Source organism: Arachis stenosperma, chromosome 6 (assembly GCF_014773155.1).
Source record: "Arachis stenosperma cultivar V10309 chromosome 6, arast.V10309.gnm1.PFL2, whole genome shotgun sequence".
Taxonomy (NCBI): Eukaryota; Viridiplantae; Streptophyta; class Magnoliopsida; order Fabales; family Fabaceae; genus Arachis; species Arachis stenosperma.
In genome coordinates, this window is record NC_080382.1 from 79,071,110 (window position 1) to 79,093,158 (window position 22,049).

The 22,049-nt window shown below is 30.7% G+C and overlaps 1 protein-coding gene across 1 annotated transcript; it reads left to right on the forward strand.

Moving 5' to 3' along the window:
* Positions 1-2,529: 2,529 nt before the first annotated feature.
* On the forward strand, positions 2,530-13,094 carry LOC130935318 (BTB/POZ domain-containing protein FBL11). Its single transcript, XM_057865013.1, has 19 exons — positions 2,530-2,805; positions 2,911-2,961; positions 3,045-3,165; positions 3,394-3,535; positions 3,651-3,700; positions 4,533-4,621; positions 4,716-4,821; positions 5,651-5,687; positions 5,799-5,950; positions 6,628-7,186; positions 7,293-7,574; positions 8,353-8,498; positions 9,014-9,361; positions 9,795-10,038; positions 10,376-10,431; positions 11,213-11,293; positions 12,075-12,119; positions 12,227-12,295; positions 12,502-13,094. Exons 1-19 carry the CDS (start codon positions 2,621-2,623, stop codon positions 12,667-12,669), a joined length of 2,931 nt encoding a protein of 976 aa, XP_057720996.1. The 5' UTR covers positions 2,530-2,620; the 3' UTR covers positions 12,670-13,094.
* Positions 13,095-22,049: the final 8,955 nt, after the last annotated feature.

The window sequence follows — 22,049 nt, forward strand, 5'->3', positions numbered from 1 at the left end:
TCTCTCCCTTTAAAATTAAACAGTCCCACATCTATTACCTTATCAAGCCATTCACCAAGCTTTCGAGCAACTTTCAGTGTCTTAAAGGTTTTAGAAACCCCCAAAATTGGGCCTATATTGGTATCTCATTGATTAGTTGTTCTCCAATGCACACTTCTTCTTTCTAATGCTGGACATGGAGAGCATAGTCTTTGAAAAGTCATGGAGAGCCTCTCTCAATTCTCATAACATTTCACTCATTATCGAAGAAGAAATGAAAATGATTGTGATCAATTTCCTTTACTTGAAACCCTATTGGTCTCCCCTAAAATGCTTTAAGCGAAATGGTTTATCAGCAAAAAGTCTTTTAACCAAACTATTAATGCAGTTGCGAATAACTCCCTTTATATCCTCCTCTGACAATTGTATTATATCATCTCCTTCTTCATTATTCAAGGGCAATTAAATTCCCTCCACTTTTTACCATGATTTAGGGAAGTAATGCCAAGAGAAAAGGATAGAAAAGAACCAATGTTATATGATGACTCTGAGTTAGGAATAAAATTGTGAAATGTGTAAAAAATGTTAACCTTAATAATATAGAAACTCTGTTAAATTAAAGATCTTAGCAAAGCATATTGACTCTTGATGACACTTTTTTAAATAGAATATTATATTATAAAATTATTAAACTAGAATTAGTACTAACTTACTTTATTAAAAAATATTTATAGAAAATATGAGATGCAATTTTTTTCAAAAAAAATAAAAACAAAATCTAATAAAAATAATTGAAATAGACAAAGAATTAGTAGTTCATATCTAATAGTATTTGTAAAGGATTAAAAAAAACCAATTAAACAAAAAAATAATTTAATTAATTCTAACTCTAATTTAAACTAAAAAAATATCATCAATGAATGAAAAAAAAGATTATATTATAATAAAGAATACAAGAATAGTCTCGGTAGTATGTAAATAATTTGTTCGTGCCCAATAATATTAGATAGCCAATCATTTTCAGCTAAATTTGTAAAATTATTTTATTTATTTTAAATTTTAAATTTTAAATCATAAATTTTTAACTATAAATTCTAAATAAAAAATATAAAAAATTAATTTTTAGTTAGTCAACATTAATCAATTTTAAAATTAAATTTATAATTTAATATTTAAAATTAAAAATTTATAATTTAAAATTTAAATTTAAAATAAACAAAATAATTTTAAAAATATTAATTAACAAATTAATTACCAAAAATTTTTCGACCTAGATTATAAGCTCATCTACTAAAATTTGGTCGGTACGTAAAAGTTAGTTATTATGTAAGGATCCGTTTGAGAAGTTTTAAAAGTAATTTTTTTTGAGTTTTTGACTTATGAAAAGTAGCAGTATTGATGTCTGGTGTAATTTTTAAAATCAAATTACAGTTTTTTATGATGCTATTTAGGAGCTTATAAAGAGGTTAAAAAAATTACTTCTCGCATAATACTAAAAGACATCGAATTCGATGGTCCCAGAACGTTTGGATCATTAAATGGTCCCATAATAAAACATGATTTTTTAAATTTTTCAATAATTGTTAAATAGTCCGTTTCTAATTTTAATTACAAAGTAACCTCATATATTTTATTTAATTATAAAAATTATTTTTTATTTTATAAATTATTATTCTATCATTTATTTATTATGTTTATTAATAATAAAAAACAAAAACAATAGCGAATTAGATCTTCCATTGATCGTAATAACTTTTGGGCAATTCCAATCAATTAAAAGTTTATTTTTGATCCATTACATCCGTTGAGGATTTTGAAATTGTGTTTCTTAAAAAATCAATGGATTAGATAATATAAACAGTCGATTGAATTAATAAAAACCTATATTCTAGTCATCGTTCAATCGATTGGGTAATATGACCAATCGATTGATTTTTGCGGAAAATCATACTACCTTACAACTTTCAATCGATTGTTTTGTGGTAACCTGAAGTCCATTTGATTGAGTTATGGAAAACTGAATCGATTGTTTTGTTAATCTAATCGATTGATTTTTTAAGAAATATGATTATTTCAAAACCCTCGACAGATGTAATGGATTAAAGATAAACTTTTAATCGATTGGGATCGCTAAAAAATTATTACGATGGAAGATCTAATTCGTTATTGTTTTTGTTTTTATTATTAATAAATATAATAGATGAATGATAAAATAATAATTTATAAAATAAAAAATAGTTTTTATGATTAAATAAAATATATAGAGTTAATTTGTAACTAAAATTAAAAATAGACTATTTAACAATTGTTAAAAAACTTAAAAAATATGTTTTGTTATGCGACCATTTAATGGTTCAAATATTCTGAACCATTGAATCTTTTACCTATTTTTTTATCATATTTTTATAAAATAAGTTCTTTTAAAATTAAAAATCTAAATATAAAATAACTTATTTATAAGTTAGTTAAAAAAAAAAACATAATTAAGCTAGAAAGTTCTTTCAAATAAATAAATAAAAAAAAAGAAATTAGCTAGAAACTAGAAAATGAAGCAGGGCGGTGAAGTCATTCCCCGTCGTCGTTTTAGGCGACAGTTTCCGTGAGAGAGTGGCGTTGTGATCGGATTCACGATTCTGAGACCATGGAGGCAAGCTCAGTCGTAGAAGACGATGAATGTGTTATCCTTGTTTGCACAGACCCCGATTCTCTCGAACCTCAAACTCCAGACCAAGAATACCTTCTCCTCACCGCCACAGATATCCTCACCTGGGACTTGCCTAACATCCTCACTTTCAACACCCTCAAAGTTCATGCACATCGCTCCAGGTTCGTTCATTCACTCACTCTATTTGTTTTTTTTTTTTTTCTCGGAAAAATGAACTGTATTGACCCAAATTGCTCTGGAATTCTTTTTAATTATGTGCTCCACAGGCTCATTGAGCAATCCTCGTATTTCCGTGGTCTACTCGGCCGGAGTTTCAGGTATAAAAGATTTTCTTTTGAAGTCTTTTTTTTTTCTTAACATTTAACATGCTTCATTAATTTTTATTTTTATTTTTTTATAGTGAATCGTGCTTAAGCTCAATCACTGTTAAATGGGATATCGGTGTATTTATCCAGATTCTGAAGCATATCTATGATTGTTCATTGGATGTTACTTCTGAGAATTTCCTCCCCCTTTATGAGGTACCATTGATTTTTGGATATATTTATGCATGCATCAAATTTTTGTTTTTAATTTTTTGGTTATAGTGCAAGAGTAGCTGTGATATTGTTCAGGCAATTCATACATGCCTTTCAATGTGATGTTTCCGATTCTTTATTTTGTTTGAGGAGTTTCAATTTTTTTACTAGACTTCATTCTTCACTGTCTAATGGCTAATATTGTTGGTGAATTGTTCTTGTATGTAACAGGGTGCGTTCTATTTTGGAGTGGAAACACTGATATTGAAGTGTGAGTCTTGGTTTTCTGAGGTATCCTCACCTGAAGGTTTTCAGTCAGCGCGATTGCCAATGGAGGACATGATCCAGATTTGGAAGTTTGGCTTAGAGCATGGTAAAACACCGTTATTTTTCAACCTCACAATTGTTTTCATTCACTTTGGTGTTTTGGTTTTTATATGACAATTTCATTCTAACAAACTTTTTTTTTATGTGTTGTTTTTTTGCAGCTAGTGACTTTATTGTGAACTTGTGTGTGGGCTGCCTGGCAAGAAATTTTGTATGTACTCAACTTCTAGACACTAAGGCTTGAACAACAAACAGTAAAAATGTGTATCTTAATTATAGATCTTTTCCTGGTCATGATGTTGTCCACTTGTTAATTAATGACAATACATTGTTATACATCCCCTCAAAAATAAATAAATAAATAAATAAATAAATCTCATAATGCTATTTTACATATGCACTGATTGGGCTCTAGTTATTGTTGAAATGCATCCCCATGTATTATTAGATTGGCATCTCTTTGGTGGGAATTTCTTTAGACTTGTTTTTCAGGATGTCCGGATTACTAAATCATGATATCAGAAGGAAATATACTAAGTGCTGGCACATATACCCTTTAATTATGAACAATTCCTTTAATTCATGCTTTGGGCTGTCTTTTTCATTCTCCTTCCCCCTTTTGTGCATACTCAGGCCATGTTGCCTGAAGTGACATCTGCATTTCTATCCCCATCATGGAGCCATTAGCCATATCTTGTATTTTGAACTTAAGAGTTCAGATGGGGAAGTGTGGTTATTAAAAGTAGATTTATTTGTTAAAGATCTGATAGTGATATTATTTGTTGGATAAAAGAGATACTAGAACATAAAAGGCAATTATCATTCTCCTGTTAAGATTTTTATATTTCAATGAAGGAGCTGCTTTAGTAAATTCCCTTAAATTATTTTGTTTCATAAATAAGATTTTAAGTTCAGTTATATGAAATTCACAAACCCTTGATCTCTGAGAATCTTTTTATCTTTTATGAAATGCTGAAGTGTATTCTTCGAGTTAGCTAAATCTGGCATGGACTATGCCTTTTCTTTAATTTATTGTCTTGTAGATGTGGGCAAAGCACAACATGTTTTTCAAGAGAATCCCGCATGAACTGCTGTTGTCTTCAGTTAAGCACCCACACTTGACTGTTGACAGGTTGATTTAGTATTTTATGAAAAGGTTTCTTTAAATCCTGTGCTATTTTTTTATTATATAAATCCAAAAATATAATGCTATAGAAACTTGACAGTGAAACACATCTTTCTGATGCACTTCTTCTCTGGCTTGAAAGTAACATGGAAGATTTGGAGTGCCAGAGCAAGGATGAAGACAACTGCTATGAAATTTTAAAACAGGTAGGTTTTCTGTTTTGTTTTTATAGTTAGTTCTTTGATCTGTTTGTTAATCGTTAATTTGAGTCTTAGGAGAAGAAGGCAGCCACGAAGGTCATAACAAATTCATTTCTCCCCATCTGCTAAAGCACATCCCTTCACCATATTATTGAAATATCAGTGAGATGTTATTTACGGGCAAGGTAACCTTTTGAAATTCTAGAGATGACTGGAAAAGATGGGAAGGAGAAAAACTGTATTCCGAAATCTGAATAATTGTGGATGCTTTGATGTCATGATAAAAAAAAAGTAAATTCCTCTTTATACTGATAATCTGGGTCAAATACTAGTGTAGTACAACTAGTACAACTATACAAGCTTAGTCCATTAACACTATTAATATTAAATACAAGTAATTTGTCTTAATCCACTTTCTATTTATGTTTTGGTTTAAAAATAATTAATGTGCAATAATAATCAATGTGAGATTAGTCAAAATAGTAAGTTCTTTAGTCTCATTATTGGTTGCATGTATAAACTCTTGTACAATGACTATATATCAAAATTAAAGTATTAAGATTATCATAGCAAACATCTTGGAAGATTGTGCTGATTTTTCAGTAACGTGTAAGTAATTTCTTTCATTGATAATTCCACATTTAATTGAACATTAACTAAAATCGTATAGATGTAATTGCATTATTTTAAGTATGTTGGGAAATAATCATAAATCAATCAAGCTTCTAATATTTTCTCAATATTCTCACATTTCTATACATAATAAGTTTGCTATATGTGTGTGTTTGTGTACTTGAATGTCCATAACACCATGGTCTTTTATTTTTCTTAACAGATTCGTCTGGACCTTTTGGCTTTGTGGTTTGCTGCAGGTATACCATTTTCTTGAGCTTTTTCTTGATCCCTCTAGCACTGAAATGTCTATTTTTTCTTGGAAGAAATTCCTAGATTCTGTAAGGTAAATTTTGTATTTGTTTTAACAGGAAAAAGAAACTCTTCTCATTTTAGGCAGCTAGCTGAGGAAAGCATTGCTTCAATTTTCAGACTTTTGACTATTCCACTTATGGGTTCACAAGATATTTTTGGTTATAGTGACTTGCAACATCTCAAAATTCGGCTCACAGAGTATTCAAAGGTGAATTTAATAATTGAAAGCCATTTAATGATTTTGGCCTTGTTTATTTCGTTGTGGTCAATTTGTTTGAGCTAGGGAGCCCTTTAATGCCTGGCATTTACAATACTCCTTAATTCTTATGTAAAGGAAGGAAAATAAGCTTGGTTTATTTAGTTTTAAAGATTTCCACTACATTTTTCTTATTGAATGATATAAAATCGGATTGGAAAAAGAACTGGAAATATCCCTTCATACTCTATACTGCAAAGTAGATATGCTTAGGATAATATTTATTTATTTTGTTGAGGAGGACAAAAATATAATAGAAACATAGCATAGTCCCTCTTTAACCAGGTAAATATTGCATTGGTATAAGTTATATTTTGTTCATTTGTTGTTATATAATGAAACGAGATCCATAAGGTATTCTGATGATAAGGTCCTTATGGTTATTGACCACTTATCTTCCTTGCCTTGTGCAATTTGAATTTTAGTGAATATATATATTTTTTTAATTTTTTTGAACCTGGAAGTTGGTTACCTATAGTATTTCAGTATTTGGCTCCATATACTATTCAGGAACATGATCTCATATGAATGTCTAAGATAAACTGTCTTTAAGTCATATGCAAGGAGTCTGTGATGAGCTATTAGGTATTGTGGTATGGTTTTGTGATGTAAAGTTTCATTGCATGCAGAAAGTAGACCTTTCCAATTGTCCACAAATAACACCTGCAATACTGCTTCTATCACTTCTCCCTTCATCGTATATAATGGATCCTGCTAAAAAGAAGATTATAGAAAAGTTCTTTATCAACTCTGGACGTCCTTCAAAAGATAGACATGTATTCCCTCAAAGACTCCTGCAAACCACTACCTTTGAGGGAGTTCAGGAGGTGGATATCTCAAAGTGCTGGAGATTGCTTATTGAACATGCTGTTGACTACTTCTGCAAGTCATTTCCTTGTTTAAGAATATTGAAAGCAGCTTATCTATTGAACATTGGGACAATCAGTTTCTTACAATTGTTGGAGAGGTTCCCTTTGGTCTGTGAAATTGACTTGACTGTTGATAGTACCCCAGTAATACCAGCATTATTTACCATTTTATCCTCCAATCCTGCTTTAATACCACCTGTACCACAGAAGGCCTCTATTATTAACAACAAGGCAGTGGAAATCATGCCATTTTATAAATTTGGACCTCCACTTTCCAATATTACAAGACTCACATTGGAAGGAAGAACTGATGTTTGTGGTAGGATGCTTTTCTGGTGATAAGCATTCATGTTTGACCTAAATATTCTGTTTTATCTTTTTTGTTCTGCTATCAGCCACTCAATTTTCTTAATTGTCCATGGCAGATTCGGTTCTCCTCTATATCTCCAGATTCTGTGTTTCATTGTGTCACCTGAATATTAAAGGATGTATTTCTGTCACCGATGTTGGCATATCAGATCTCATATGCAGGTGTAGAAAACTTAATTCAATTGTGGTTTGTGATACATCATTTGGGATAAATTCAGTTCAAGCTCTTTCCTCGGCTATTTCTGATGGTGGCAATACTTCCTCTATGCATTCTAGAGAGAAACATTTGAATTCTGTAGCATCTAATCTTCAAGAACTGCATATGGGTGGGTGCAAGGGTAAGCTATATTTCTCTGAGTTCATTAGTACCAAAATTAATATGTGAATCGTTAACTTGTATATAGTTTCAATTGCGTTTTTGACCCCATGTTCTGGTTTGTATTGCTGCATATGTTTTTAACATTCAGGAATCATTAAGGAATCACATAATATATTTTACCTCGTATACACCATGTTAAGATGGCTTAAATAAAAGAGTAACAAATATATATGGTTCGGGTTATGTTGTATTGTGTAGTTTGAGTGCAACTCTATATTTAACTGCTGTATCATTTGTTTTGATATGATGCACACTTGAGCCAAACAGTAATATTTATTACTATTGTTTTGAATCACCCTTGTGATTTCTAAATGAAAAAGTAAATGGTTTTCTCATCCTTATCTTTTTTTATATGAAAAAAAGGTTTTAATCCCATGCTTTTCCCTGAATTTGGGGTGAAAGGAGTCACCGAGTTGCTTGCCAGACCAAGTAGTATTTGAACATAACAATTTAACAATACATAATTCTTATGGTTGACCACAGCTAGTGGATTACAAATGTTTAGGTACTGATCTTCTGTGTATGCTTAAGGAAAGACACTCCGCAGCTTGTAGGATTTATATGCACTAACTAAACTAATCATTCTTCATAATTACAATGTCTAATAAAGAAGAAACTGAATATCCCTAATTGATCCTAATTGATACATAAAGGAACTTTTCTATAATATTCAACAACAAACTACAGGTGTTTTGACGAACTTTACTTCTTTGTATGATAAATTAGTTGTTTTGCAGGTGTTTCTGATTCATCTTTACTTGAGCTTATGTCTCAGACACAGCTTTTGAAGAGTTTATGCCTGAGAGGGACTGATCTGGTTGACCAGGCGCTTTATAATTTCCTAGGTTCTTCCTTGGAGATGCTTGATGTTTCAAATACCAAGGTTCATTTGCAACTTTATCATAAGATTGTGTTTCATGTGCCTCAAGAGTGACACAAAATACAAGTTGATTGTTATTTTTTATGTTACTTGAAGTTCAAGGAATTGTGGTTTAAGAATTACACAGCTTGTTTCCGCAGCAAATACCTACATAATGATGTATATGCCACCTTCGTTGCATGAATATGACCAACAAAATAAACAAGCTTTACTAATTCCTAATTGGGACTTTTTAGATTCATTAATTAGTTGCATTCAAATAAAAATGATTGCTTTGGTTATAAAGTTGGGCAATATGTTTTTTGCTCAATGTCATTGCCTCTAGTACAAGTGCTTCTTTTGTGCATATAATTGTATAGGAATATACCATATCATTCATAGTTCCCAATAGGTTAAGATTGTTTTGCAGAGCATTTTCACTGTGTGACAGCATGGAGAACACATATCCAGTATGTTGATTCCTTACTATCAATGCTTTATCTAATTGGTTTATTCTCTTTTTTTCTGTGAAACTGTAGATTTCTGGAGCTGCGTTAGCTCATGTCATTCATAGAAATCTGAGTTTGAAATGTCTGAAAGCAAAAGATTGTAGAAATCTGTTTCCAGATAACAGTTGTATTAAAAAAAGAGAATGCTGCTTTTTCTCTTTGCATGAAGAACTACATGCTGGGTTCAGAAAAACATATAGCTTGGAAGAAATTGAATTTGGATGGGGTTTTTCTACCTCATCTTTGAGTGCTATGGAACCTATAATGATGTCATTAAAGACCATCCATATAGGTTTAGGTGGTATGTTAGGTGAAGATGCACTGAGAAAATTACCTTCAACCTGTCCTTTGCTGGAAAAAATAATTCTTCATTTTCAGGTAATAATTATGCTTCCTGTGGATTTGAGGTTCCTTCTCTCTTCTAAAGAGAACATAACATAAAATTCATTCCTGTTGTTCATAGTATGGAAAAACAATGGAGAAATTTTATCCCTCCAATTAATTTAATGATATTTGCTATTCATCATATGCAATCCATGAACTTTTTATCGTTACAACCTCCATAAATCCTTCAAGCAGACGATTCAAACCTTATACTTTGAATTAATCTCATCAATCATTGCCAAAGTGTCATTTCTAGTTCCTGGGGCATATATATGTATATAAGATGCATTTTGTTTCTTGTTCTAGCTATCCCTTTATCATCTGTTGGTGTTGCTTTGTTCTTGGTTGCTTATGTTTTCCATTTCTTGGATGCTGTGGTAATTTGTAAAATTTAGAATGTTGCTTTCTTTGTTTTGATTTTTCATAGGTAATATCAGATGCTATTTTGACAAATATGGTTTCATCCTTGGTAAACTTGCAAGAATTATCTCTCTGCTATTGTTTTGGTGATATATCCATGTCAAGCTTCAAATTCTCCATGCAAAGTCTAACAAAGTTGAGGCTTGAAAGAGTAACCCCTTGGATGACAAATGCTGATCTGCTTATTTTAAGTCAGAATTGCAAAAATTTGGTTGAGCTTTCATTGCTAGGATGTCCTAGTCTTAACTCAGGTTAGAATTCTTGGTTGCTGAGATGAATAACTGCAATTAACTTAAGTCAATAGATGTAGTTCTTTAACATATGTCTCTGACTTGATCAAGTTGTATATAATATAGATATAATATAAATAAGCTTTAAGCAGATAATTCGTGTCCTTTTGTTTGTTAAGACAAAATAATGATTGCAGCCAAGATCGATTGTGCAGGAAAACTGAAAACGGAAACAATTGTAATACTGTGGGTTTTCAATATTGGGGGTAGAAGTATGACACAGTGATTAACCATTGTTATTTTAATCAACTGGTAATTATTAAATTATTTGTCAACGTTGTTGCTTCTTTACTTGCAGATTCTCAAGAGATAATTTCACATGGCTGGCCAGGCTTGGTCTCTATCCATTTAGAGGTTTGCTGATTTTTATTTATCTCCATTTTTTTCAATTTAGGATCAATCAGAATTACCTTACCTTTTAGGTTATTGAAAGTGATATATAATCATTTGGTCGAAACTGTTTCATACTATCCTTTTGGTCTGTATATGTATTTTTAATTGAACATTTGAACTAGACTGAGACCTGTGTATTATGCAGACTATATATATATATATATATATAGTAAATAATACTTTAAACATTAATGTAAAACCTACTTTGGTTAAATTATTTGCGCATTGTGTTTATTTAGAACTATTTATGTTGAGACTTCTACTTGGCAATATTTTAGTTGTGTTAGCTTAACATACAATATCTTAACGTTATTGTACTTTTTATCATTAAAATCCACCTTACATAGTAAAAGAATAGCTCTCATGAGCTATCATCTATTTAACTATTTGTCTTGAGCATTAGTTTCATGGCCAAGTATAATTAGACATAACTAATTATATGCATTTTGTAAATTAAAGGTGGTGTTGTTTCAAAACCTGTACTTTTTATGTAACTTCTATTTGGGCGAATTTATAGTAATTTGGATTTTAATACCTTGGTAATTTTTATTTCATAGCCTGAAATCTAAGCACCTTAAAACAGATCAGGAAAGATAAAGAAAAATAATATTGGTGATACTATGTAAAGTAGAAGTGGATGAAGGAGAATGTGCCAACTTCACTACTATATGTCAGTCACTCAATATACACCATTTTGGTTTCTGTTTTAATATACTATAAATAGATGTATACCTTCTTACAGGAATGTGGAGAAGTAACATCAAATGGGGTCTCTGCTTTTTTTTACTGCAAAGCTCTTGAAGATCTCCTGTTGCGTCATAATGTGAGCTTTCTTAGAGCTTTTTGTTTTTTCCAGCTAAAAATTCGGTGCATATTTCATTTACACTTAAATTTATTGATGCTGGTTGAATGATAGATGATAGGTGATTTGTTCACAATTTCCAGTTAGAATTCAGTTCAATTGCTTCCATCTTATTGATTTATTGTCCGGCATGTATTTTATAATCATCAGGTTAGTGTAGCATCTTCTTTTGTTACTAAATTTAAGATCAGTATGACACAAGTATTATTCTTGAAGATTATTCTTGCAAAAGAAAGTGTAAAAATGAAGGTTATTAGATATGGTGATTACAGATCACTTGATTACACATCACTTGATTACACATCAATGGTCATGAACTGTATTTCTACTTTGAAAAGTTCAACCAAGTAAAATGTAGGATAAAAACAAGAAAAAGAAGAATCAAAATTGCAATCTCACTAAGCCTTCTTCCAGTCTATATGCTCAAAGTAATCTATGGCTACTTGGCTTTTGCCACTCAATCCCTGTGATTATGTGGGAACTTCCTTCCGAAACATGGTTTGCTTACAATTACAATGAACAAATAGCTGTCATTTTTCATGCTTTGAGGAATTTGATGTTCTTGGTTTTACTTCTCCATCTTTGACAATAGATTATCCCTGAAGCTTTGTCATCCAAAATGAATTTATTTAACCCATTACCATTTTGGAAAATGAAGTTAGCATGTGTGCTCTGGCACCCTCTGAATTTCCGAATCATGTATTAAAAATTGTCATTGATTATGATTTGACTATTCATGCAGGGTCATGGGCTACAGAGAAACTTCATTTTTAAAGCTGCTTCGGAGGTTGCACTTTTTTTTTGTTATCATTTCTTTGTTTATTTTTTTCTCCCCTTTTACATGTAAGGTTAAAAAAAAATTATCTGCACTGAATCTTCTATCATAAGTGACAGATGCCATTGCTTCGAAAATTGTCACTGGATGTATGTGATGCGAGTGAAGGTGATTTTGACATTCCTGATGTAAGTCACTGCAGCACCATCGTTTCTAGTAATTATTTGTTATTCAAGTTCTTGAGCTATCATCCCAATCTGGGTAGATACTTGAAATCACTGTATGTTAATGCTGAAAGATACCTAGTGAACTCTGTTGTCGTTTGTATGTTTAACTATGTATTCACATGCTCTAAAGTCCCCTCCCCCCCTCTCTTCCTCTATCTTGGCTTCAGTATGCAAACAGATACTCGTTGAGTACGGTAAAGATAGCAAGGTGCAAATCTCAAAGATGCGCATTTAATCTCCCAGCCCCTCCAAGAAGATCTGTTCATGTGGAAAGTCTGGTGCTTGTGTGGAACTGCAGAGATCTCACCAGAACCGTGGTGAAGGAACGGCTTTAGCAGATTCTCGTCTGAGCAATTGGGGGCACATCACCTCTCTCCAAAGATGAAGGGTTAGTTTTACTACTAGTGTTTGGTTTTAGGAAGTCAAATTCTTATATAAGTTTAATATGAAGATTCTTGCTTCTGCTAAAAGTTACAACTGAATAAGTTGTATAATTGTCTCCTACATTCTTTTATTCTTAATCTCTTTTAATAAAACTATGCTCTGTTTCATCATGAATTCATTAGTCCGGTTTATATTGCCCATACTTGTTTTATTCTCTCAAGTAATTCGTCATCTTGTTTCTGCGTTGTATTTACATATTAGTTCGCGACCTGGTAGAGCATAATGTATGTTCTCCACATTGTATCAAACGCTATTTTCATGTGCAACATGTTAACAATGAATCAAACTTTGTTCAAAACTAGGGTGCCATTCGCGCAATGTGCGCGGTGATAAATTAATGATGGTATATAGTATATTTTAACAAGTATTATATTGTTTAGAAATTAATTAAAATATATACAAACTAATATTAAATTTGATGTATTTTTTGTTTAAAATATTTTATAATATAAGTATTTGATATTTAAATTATATAAAGCTACATGTTCATTGTTATTTTTATTTTTGCATTTCTTTTAATTGACGGATTTAGTCTTTTTATGGAGTGTATGTCTTTCTTTTTTATTTTCAGTGGTTGTTTCTTTCTTCTTTCTGCTCTTGTAAAGACATTTTTTTTGAACGGTTGACGAACGGTTGACTTATATATATTTTTTATTTTTTTATTTTATTTTTGTATGTATGTTCTTTATCTAGAAATGTGTTTTGGATTTGTTTATTTTTCTTTCTTCTTAATCTTAATTTCTTGATTGATCTGACATCTAAGTCTGATGATATTAGTATTGATGAAATTGGTTTTTATAATCAATGAAGAATATAAATGGTGTTTTAAATAATTGAAATTTTCGTAGTATTGTATGTTTTATTTGTTGTAATAGAAGTTATGTTTCAGTATTTTTTTGTTGAGATAGATATTTTGGTAACGGTATTATTGAGAGCCTTCTTTAAAGTTAAAATTATTTATTTTGATTTCAAATATAAGTGTAAGGTTGTATAAATTTTTTAATTAGGATGGTGTTTTAATATCATTGCTGTCTTGGAGTGTCATTAGATTTAAGACAGTTGTATTCAATAATTTTTTTCTTCTCTATCAAATAGTACAAAAGTTGTAGCACCATGATTCCAAACCTTTTAGTTTTGAATTATAATAATTATTGAGTTAGTAATCTATAATTTGATAAAATTTTTTATCATAAATATAATTTGATGGATTTTTTTATAATTTGAATCTCTATTAATTTTTTATGTTTTAGCATAAAAGTTTTTTCGTATTTTTTGTGAGTTTTCTTTTGACATCTATTTGTTCTTCTTTTAGTACACAGTTTTTCAATAACATCTATAATAGTAATAATAATTTTTTTTAAAATATATATTGAATATATTTTTTTTAATAAGAATAATTTAAATATCATAAAATAAAAATATTTGTTAATATTTTTTAATATGCTCTGATAGACAATATATAAACTTAAAATAGTATTAAAAATGATTAAAATTGATTATTTTATTTCATTCTCAATTATTGCTGAGTTAAAAAGATACTTTTATTGTATGGTCTATATAAATTATGTAATTTTTTTTAAGATTTTATAGTAGTGTTTATTTTTAACAAATATTTGAATTTGTTCATTACATTTTTTTTTTACAGTTATATAAAGAGGTGTTTTCTGCGATGGTAGTAAACTATAGTTAAAAATTAGTAAATAAAATTATTAACATTTATTTTTTTATCATATTTTTTCTTATAATTTTATGAAGAGATGTTTTCTTTTTGTGAGTAAAACATAGTCAAAAATTAATAAATAAAATTGTTAATATTTAATTTGTTTAATTACTACAAAAGCAATAACTACCAATAGTATATTGAAATAAGTATAATTATAAGAATCTTAAAATATAATTATATATAAAGTATTATAAAATAATAAAAGAATATAAATAGTAAAAATAATAAGAATATTTTCTTCATAAATTTGTTTTAAAAATGCAAAAAATGTTTTATTTTATATATAATAATCTAATAGAATTATTTTTAAGTAGATAAGTTCTTTTTCATTTGTTTGTATAAATATTTTTCATAGACAAACTACTTGTAAAATGAAGTAATAGTAGTAAGAGTTTTATATATGATATATAAGTAAGTCAAATAATATAGGATTTGAATATTTTATAACTTAAAATTTGTCATGATAATATTATTATGATACTTTTAATATATATGTTTATTATATTTAATTAATATTCTATATTTTTATTGAATAATAATATGTAATACATTAATTAATTATGAGAGTTATGGTTTTAATTTTTATTTTTTAAAAATTATTTTACTAAAAATTGATTTATTAATTTCTAAGCTTTGCCAAGTAATTAAAATTGATGGTGTGGTATCATTGGAGAGGAAGCATGGTTTAAAATTCAATATAAAAGAAGTTGGTATCAAAATATTTATTGCATATATATATATATATATATATATATATATATATATATATATATATTTTAAAAGAATAATTTAAATAGTATAAAATAAAAATATTTGTTAATATTTTTTTTAATTTATTCTATCAGATAATATTTTAAGTAATACAAACTTAAAATAATGTTAAAAAATAAAATTAATTCTTTCATTTTGTTCTCAATTATTGTGAGTTAAAAAAAAGATATTTTCATTATATTTGGCCTATAAAAATTAAATCCTTAATTGGCTTATAAAAATTATTTATAGGATTGGAAAGGATTTGGTGTATAATTTAGTTTTTTCTTGAATATCAAAGACATCTTAATTAATAGTGTAAGGTATAAAAATTTGATTTTCAGTAAATAGATTTTTTAGCTATTTTCAAATTTATCTTATAAATCTAGAACCACAGCGCAACAAAAAAATAGTGACGCAGGCTCAAAGGTTTAAAAAAACAAAAATTAAATTTGAAAAAAGAGATCTAGAAGGTTGATAAACTATAATTATATAGTTTATCTTGTATTGAAATGAGTTTATTTTATTAACTTATCTTATATTTATTCACTGAAATAGCATAGTTTTATAAATTTCTTCTAATTGTGCTTAATGATTAAAAGCATGTTTTTTAGGCTTTTAATTGCTAAATTTAATTCACTTATATTCCATTCGATGCCTTGATATATTTGTTGAGTGATTTCAGGTTTAAAAGGCAAGGATGACTTGAAGAAGTGAAGAAAAAGCATGCAAAAGAAAAAAATTCAAGAAGAAATGAAGATTGGAGTTCCTCATGGCCAGATGCGTACGCATACGCATGATTTTCAAGTTGTGCATACGCATGACTCATGTGTACGCATCTTTTGGAAAATCACCAATTTGCACATACACATGATTGTCAGCACGTGATTTACTTAAGTAAATACGTGGGTTGCGATTTTAGGGCTTTCTTGCGCCCAATCCAACTCATTTCTGAAGTATTTGATGCAATTTTCAAGGAGAATCAAGGGGGGGGGGGGGGAGGGGACTTAGTGTAGCTTAGGAACATGTTTTAGGGTAGTTTTCTAGAGAGAGAAGCTCCATCTTCTCTCTAGAATTTGAAGTTCTTAGCTTAGTTTTCTCTTTAATTTCAGATTTTGATCTTGTTCTAGTGTAATTCTCTCTATATTTTCATGTCCTTGTGGTTTAATTCTCTTAGTTTCTCTTGTTAGTTTCTCATTTTTGACACTTTTGGTTTATGAATACTCTTGCTGAATTTGATATTCCTTTAATGCAGTTTGATATTTTATGTTTTCTTGATACTTGTTTGAGTTATTGTTATTAGTTTCTTGCATTTGGTAGCTTTGGATATTATTATTATTGCAATTCAATATGCTTTTCTTTTATGTCTTCTAAGTGTTTTATAAAATGCTTGGTTTAGCTTTAGAGTAGATTTTGCATTCTTGGCTTGGAATTAAAAAATTAGGTGACATTGAGTCATTAATGTCCAATTTGGATTGGTAATCTAGAGTTGTTAGTTAATCTCCACTCCATTGACTTTAATTGTTTGCTAATTTAATTAGTAAATTGGTTAGGACTTATGAATTCGGATTAACTATGCCTATTTGACCTTCTCCCAATGCTGGAGATGGAGAAATAGAATTATTCTTGATAATTGTTATGTTATAATTAATGACAAGGGTAGAAAATCTTGATTCTCAATCCTAGCCAAGATGCCCTTTTAGCATTTGTTAGCTTTACGTTCTTGTCATTTAATTTCTTGCCTTTTTTCCTTCAAACCCCTTATGCTCATAACCGATAATATGCACACCTCACTGCAACTCCTTTGAGAGACGACCCGAGATCTAATACTCTTGGTTTTTATTAGTTTGCATTCGTGACAAAAAATATTAAACTCTGATAAGGGTCATTTGCCGGTTTGGGACTATGCTTGGAATGAAATTTCGAGTTTTATAACTTGTGAATTCCCTAACCGACGATTGGCCTCTATCAAGTTTTTGGCGCCATTATCGGGGAGTTGTAATGTGTGCTTGTTATTGGTTGTTGTCCATATGTGAATATTGTGAATAGTTTATTTTTTATTGTTTGCTTGCTTTTGCTAGTTTTAGGAGTTTGTTTTTCTTTGTTTCTTATTAGCTTTTGTTTTTATTTTCTCCTTTCATTATGAATCTCATCCATTTTGCTGAGTTTGGTTCCAACTATGTTGTAGGAAACAAAAATTTCAATAGGATTTGCATTAAGGAATGGGGAATCAAAGGTGGAAGGAGTCTCAAGCATATGGACAATCTTCATGGCAACAACCTCCTCCGGTATATTATAATTACAACCCGCCTCGTAATGCATACCAATCCAATGGATATGATAGACCTTACTACGGTTACCAATCTCAACCACCATATGCATATGAACCACCTCCTCAACATAGCCCTCAACCATTTTACTCACAAGCCTTACACTATCACTAAATACCTCCATATAATCCTAATCCACCATCATATCACCAACCATATATTGATGATTAGATTTTTTACGGTTTAGAATTTCATTAATGAAGTCTCGTTGTAAAGTATAGTTTCTAAACCAAACAATAATCCTTTCATACAAAAAGTTGTTTGTCACTAGTGCAAACCCCTAAAATTTATAAACCGAAGTATTGGACCTTGGGTCGTTCTCCCTAGGACTTGCAATGAAGTGTCTTGTTATTGGCTGTGAGTTATTTTGGGGTTTTTATAAGAAACATGAAATATAAATGGCAATGGAATTTTATTAACAAAACGGTCTTGGCAAGGTTTGGTTGTCAAGGTTTTTCATCCCTATCACTAGCCACAAGTATGGTAGTTGCAAGGATTAATCCCACTTAGTTATCCTTAAATCAATTAACAAAGGAAAGTCAAGTGAGCTATATCAATCCTAGTCCATAAATCCTAGCTTCTCACTAATTGGATTAGTGAAGGCTAGAGTCAATGGCTATCAACTATCAATCAATTGGACACTAGTAATTCAGGAAATCCTAAGTTACTTTCTCAAGCCAAGAACATAAAATTCTATTCTAACATTCTCCCAAGCGTTTCATCAAACACTTGGAAGGTATAAAAGGAAAGCATAGTGAATCAACAACAAGAACAAAATCTAACAACAATTATTGCAAAGAATTAACAACAACAATCAAGGAAATCACAATTATCATGAATTACCTCAAATTGCATTATTGAAAGAAAACAAAGGAACAACAATCTATCCACAACAAAATGAAGAATTACAATTATCAAAGCACATAACTAGAAAGAGGAAGATGAGAAGAGTGAGAATTGATAAAGGAGAAGTGAATCATAGCATGAATTAAACCTAGATCTAAGAAGAGAGATTAACCTAAACCTAATCCTAGTTCTAGAGAGAAATGAGAGCTTCTCTCTCTAAAACTAACTAATCCTAATCCTAATGATGCTAAATGATAGATTGATGCCTTCCCCTTCTATCCTTGGTCCTTTTAATGCATTTTGGTGCCAAATTTGGTTCAGAAACTCCCCAAGATCGCCAGGCACGTGCTGCTTTAATGAAGTCATGTGCAGACTGCGACGTGTGTGCGCACGGTACGCGTGCGCGTCCCTGGCCGATTCTGCAATGTGCGCGCGAGCGCCTTGTGCGCGTGCGCGTGCATGGCTGGTTTCTTTTCTTTGGCTTTTTATGCTTCTCTCCACTTGTATACTTTCTTCCTTGCTCCTTTTGATCCATGCCTAGCCTATTTCAATCCTGGAATTACTAGCAAACACATCAAGGCATCTTATGGAATCAAGGAGGAATTAGAATTCATCAAAATAAGGTTTAAAAAGCATGTTTTTACACTTGAGCACAAATACGGGAGAGATTACAAAACCATGCTAATTCATAGGCTAAGTGCGAGAAAAGGTAATCAAAATACTCTAAATTCAATACAAGATAATCCTTAAAAATGGGGTTTATCAACCTCCCCACACTTAAACCTTAGCATGTCCTCATGCTAAAATAAGAAGGAACTAAGGGGTATGACATTTATTAAATGTAACTAAACTATATGAACCTATCTAAATGCAACTACCTAAGGTGAATGCAAATACTTAGTCCAAACAACTCAATTTCCAAGGAAACATGTGTAAGCACAAGAACTAGAGCAATAGGAATCAAGTCCAAACCACAATTGTATTGAAACTATCAAAAGAAATTCAAGCTTTCGAGAATATAGATAATATAAGTGAACACATGTGATTAAACTTTTGAACCTCACCGGATGTGTATCCGCTCTATTCACTCAAGTGTTTAAGGGTTAATTCACTAAATTCCCTTCTAATCATGCTTTCCAAAATTTGATTTTCTTCTAACAATCAACACCTATTCAATGCATGCATACATTCATCATGAGGTCTTTCATTTAGGTTGTAATGGGGTTAGGGTCAAGGTAGGATCATTTATGGTTAAGTGGACTAAAGTTTAGACCTTTGATTAGCATAGACATTCCCACCTAACCTATATAATGAACTATACAAGTTCAAACTATTCTAACTACCCATTCTTCACTTTTTCTTACATATTCATGCATTCTATTCCTTGATTCATAACACTTATGCATTGATTCCCTTTTATTGTGCTTCACTTCGGGGCATTTTGTCCCCTTTGGTTGCTTTCTTTTCATTTTCTTCTTTCTTTTTCTTCTCTTTTTTTCTATATTTTTTTTCTTTCATTTTATTTTTCTCTTCTTTTTTTTATACTTTGTACAGGGACATCAATTGCATAAGGTCTTATACATTCAATCAATACATGAATATGTTCCCAATTCCTAAATATGGAAGTGTACTACCCTTTTTATCCCATCCAATGTTCCCAAGCCTTACCAACTTTGAATAATAAACACTCTCACTAGTCTAAGCTAATCAAAGATCCAAGCAAGGGACTTTCATTGGTTTTCCGCCTTGGGCTTGTAATGTGCTAAAATGAGAATAAGTTGGTTAAGTATAGGCTCAAAATTGGCTAACAATGGAGAGTAAAAGGTAGGCTATTTGGGGTAAGTGGGCTAATGAAGTAATGGCCTCAATCATACAAATGCATGGATACAAGAAATAAATGGACATATAGAATCAAGCAAATCAAGGATCACAATCATAGAAAGAGAACAATTGCACACAAGAATGGAAGATAAGTGGTTATAAAATGTAACCACATCAATAGGCTCAAGTCTCACAAGTTTGTGTTCTTAGTTCAATACATGCTTCACAAAGTATAGATTCAAGCAAGTTTCACCAAAAATTTTCTTCAATCAATTGGGTTGGTGCCCTATAATTAAGTTTCTTGGAAAATCTCAATATTTGACTAAGCATTATTGTGATTGAGAAATTTAAAAAATTTCAAAAAATTTCCTTAGTTTATTCTTTCTTTCTTTTCAATTTAAGACCAATTTCTCATGCAAAAAGGTGACAAAGTTTTAACAATTCACAAACAATTTCTAATCACAACCATAAGCTAAAGAGGAAAACATCTAGTATCCAAAATACCTAAAATCCAAAATAAGCAGTAAAAGTATCTAGAACGGACCAAAATAGTAAGAGTATCCAAAATAAACTCAAATGCATCAAATATATACAAAAGTGCGCAAAATAGGATAACTAGGAAGTAGCTGAAAATGTTCACCGGTCCTCTCATGGTGCAACGGCGCCATTTTGATGATTAAATTTTTGATGGTATAGAATTTCACAAATGAATTCTCGTTGCAAGTATAGTTTCTAAACCAATCAATAATCCTTTCATACAAAAAGTTGTTTGTCACTAGTACAAACCCCTAAAATTTATAAACCGAAGTATTGAACCTCGGGTCGTTCTCCCTAGGAATTACTATAAAGTGTCTTGTTATTGGTTATGAGTTATTTTGGGGTTTTTTGAGATTTTAGACAAGAAATAGAAATGGCAAAGAGAATAAACTAACAACTAACAAAGCTCTTGGCATGATATGAGAACTAGAAGTCCTATCCTAGTTATCCTCCTCAATTGTGATAACAAATTGTCCATTACTCCCACTTAGTTAACCTCTAACCATGGAGGAAAGTCAAGTGGATGAATCAATTTGATTCCTCAAGTCCTAATCAACTCCTAACGGAAAGACTAGCTTTAGAGGCATTCAAATCAATTAGCAACTTCTAATTATCAATCAACAAAGGAATTAGATAACTCAAGAGTCACTAATTACTCTACCTAGGCCAAGAGGAACAAAATCTATACTAAAATCCAACCAAGCATTTCATCAAACACTTGGAAGGCACAAAAGGAAAACATAGTAAATTGACAACAAGAATAGAATCTAACAACAACTAATTGCAAAGAATTAACAACAACAAATCAAATGAACACAATTATTATGAATTACCTCTAATTGAATTAAAAGAGAATAGAAAGAACAAAAGTAGATTTACAACAAAACATAGAAACAACATAAAGGAAATTACAACAAAAGAATAGAAGAAGAATGAATCTAACAACAAAGAATTGAGAGATAGAAGTGGAAGAAAGCAAAGATTAAAACCTATATCTAAGAACTAAACCTAATCCTAATCCTAATTCTAGAGAGAAGTGAGAGCTTTTCTCTCTAGAAACTACTTCTAAACTAATCCTAATGAGTGGGAATGAGCTAATGTCCCTTTACTCTTCAATACTTGGCTTTAAATAGCATCTTTGGCGCCAAAGTTGGTTGGGATTGGGCCCCACAACCCTTGAGAATTCATTGACCACGTTTTTATTAAAAAATCATAAACCAACACCGACGCGTACGCGCACATCACGCGTACGCATCCATGGGGT

Coding starts and splice junctions, on each gene's coding strand:
- LOC130935318 (XM_057865013.1), top strand. CDS start 2,621: ATGGAGGCAAGCTCAGTCGTAGAAGACGATGAATGTGTTATCCTTGTT. Junction 3,536..3,650: donor GAAGTTTGGCTTAGAGCATG/GTAAAACACCGT, acceptor GTTTTTTTGCAG/CTAGTGACTTTATTGTGAAC. Junction 12,296..12,501: donor GTGATTTTGACATTCCTGAT/GTAAGTCACTGC, acceptor TCTTGGCTTCAG/TATGCAAACAGATACTCGTT.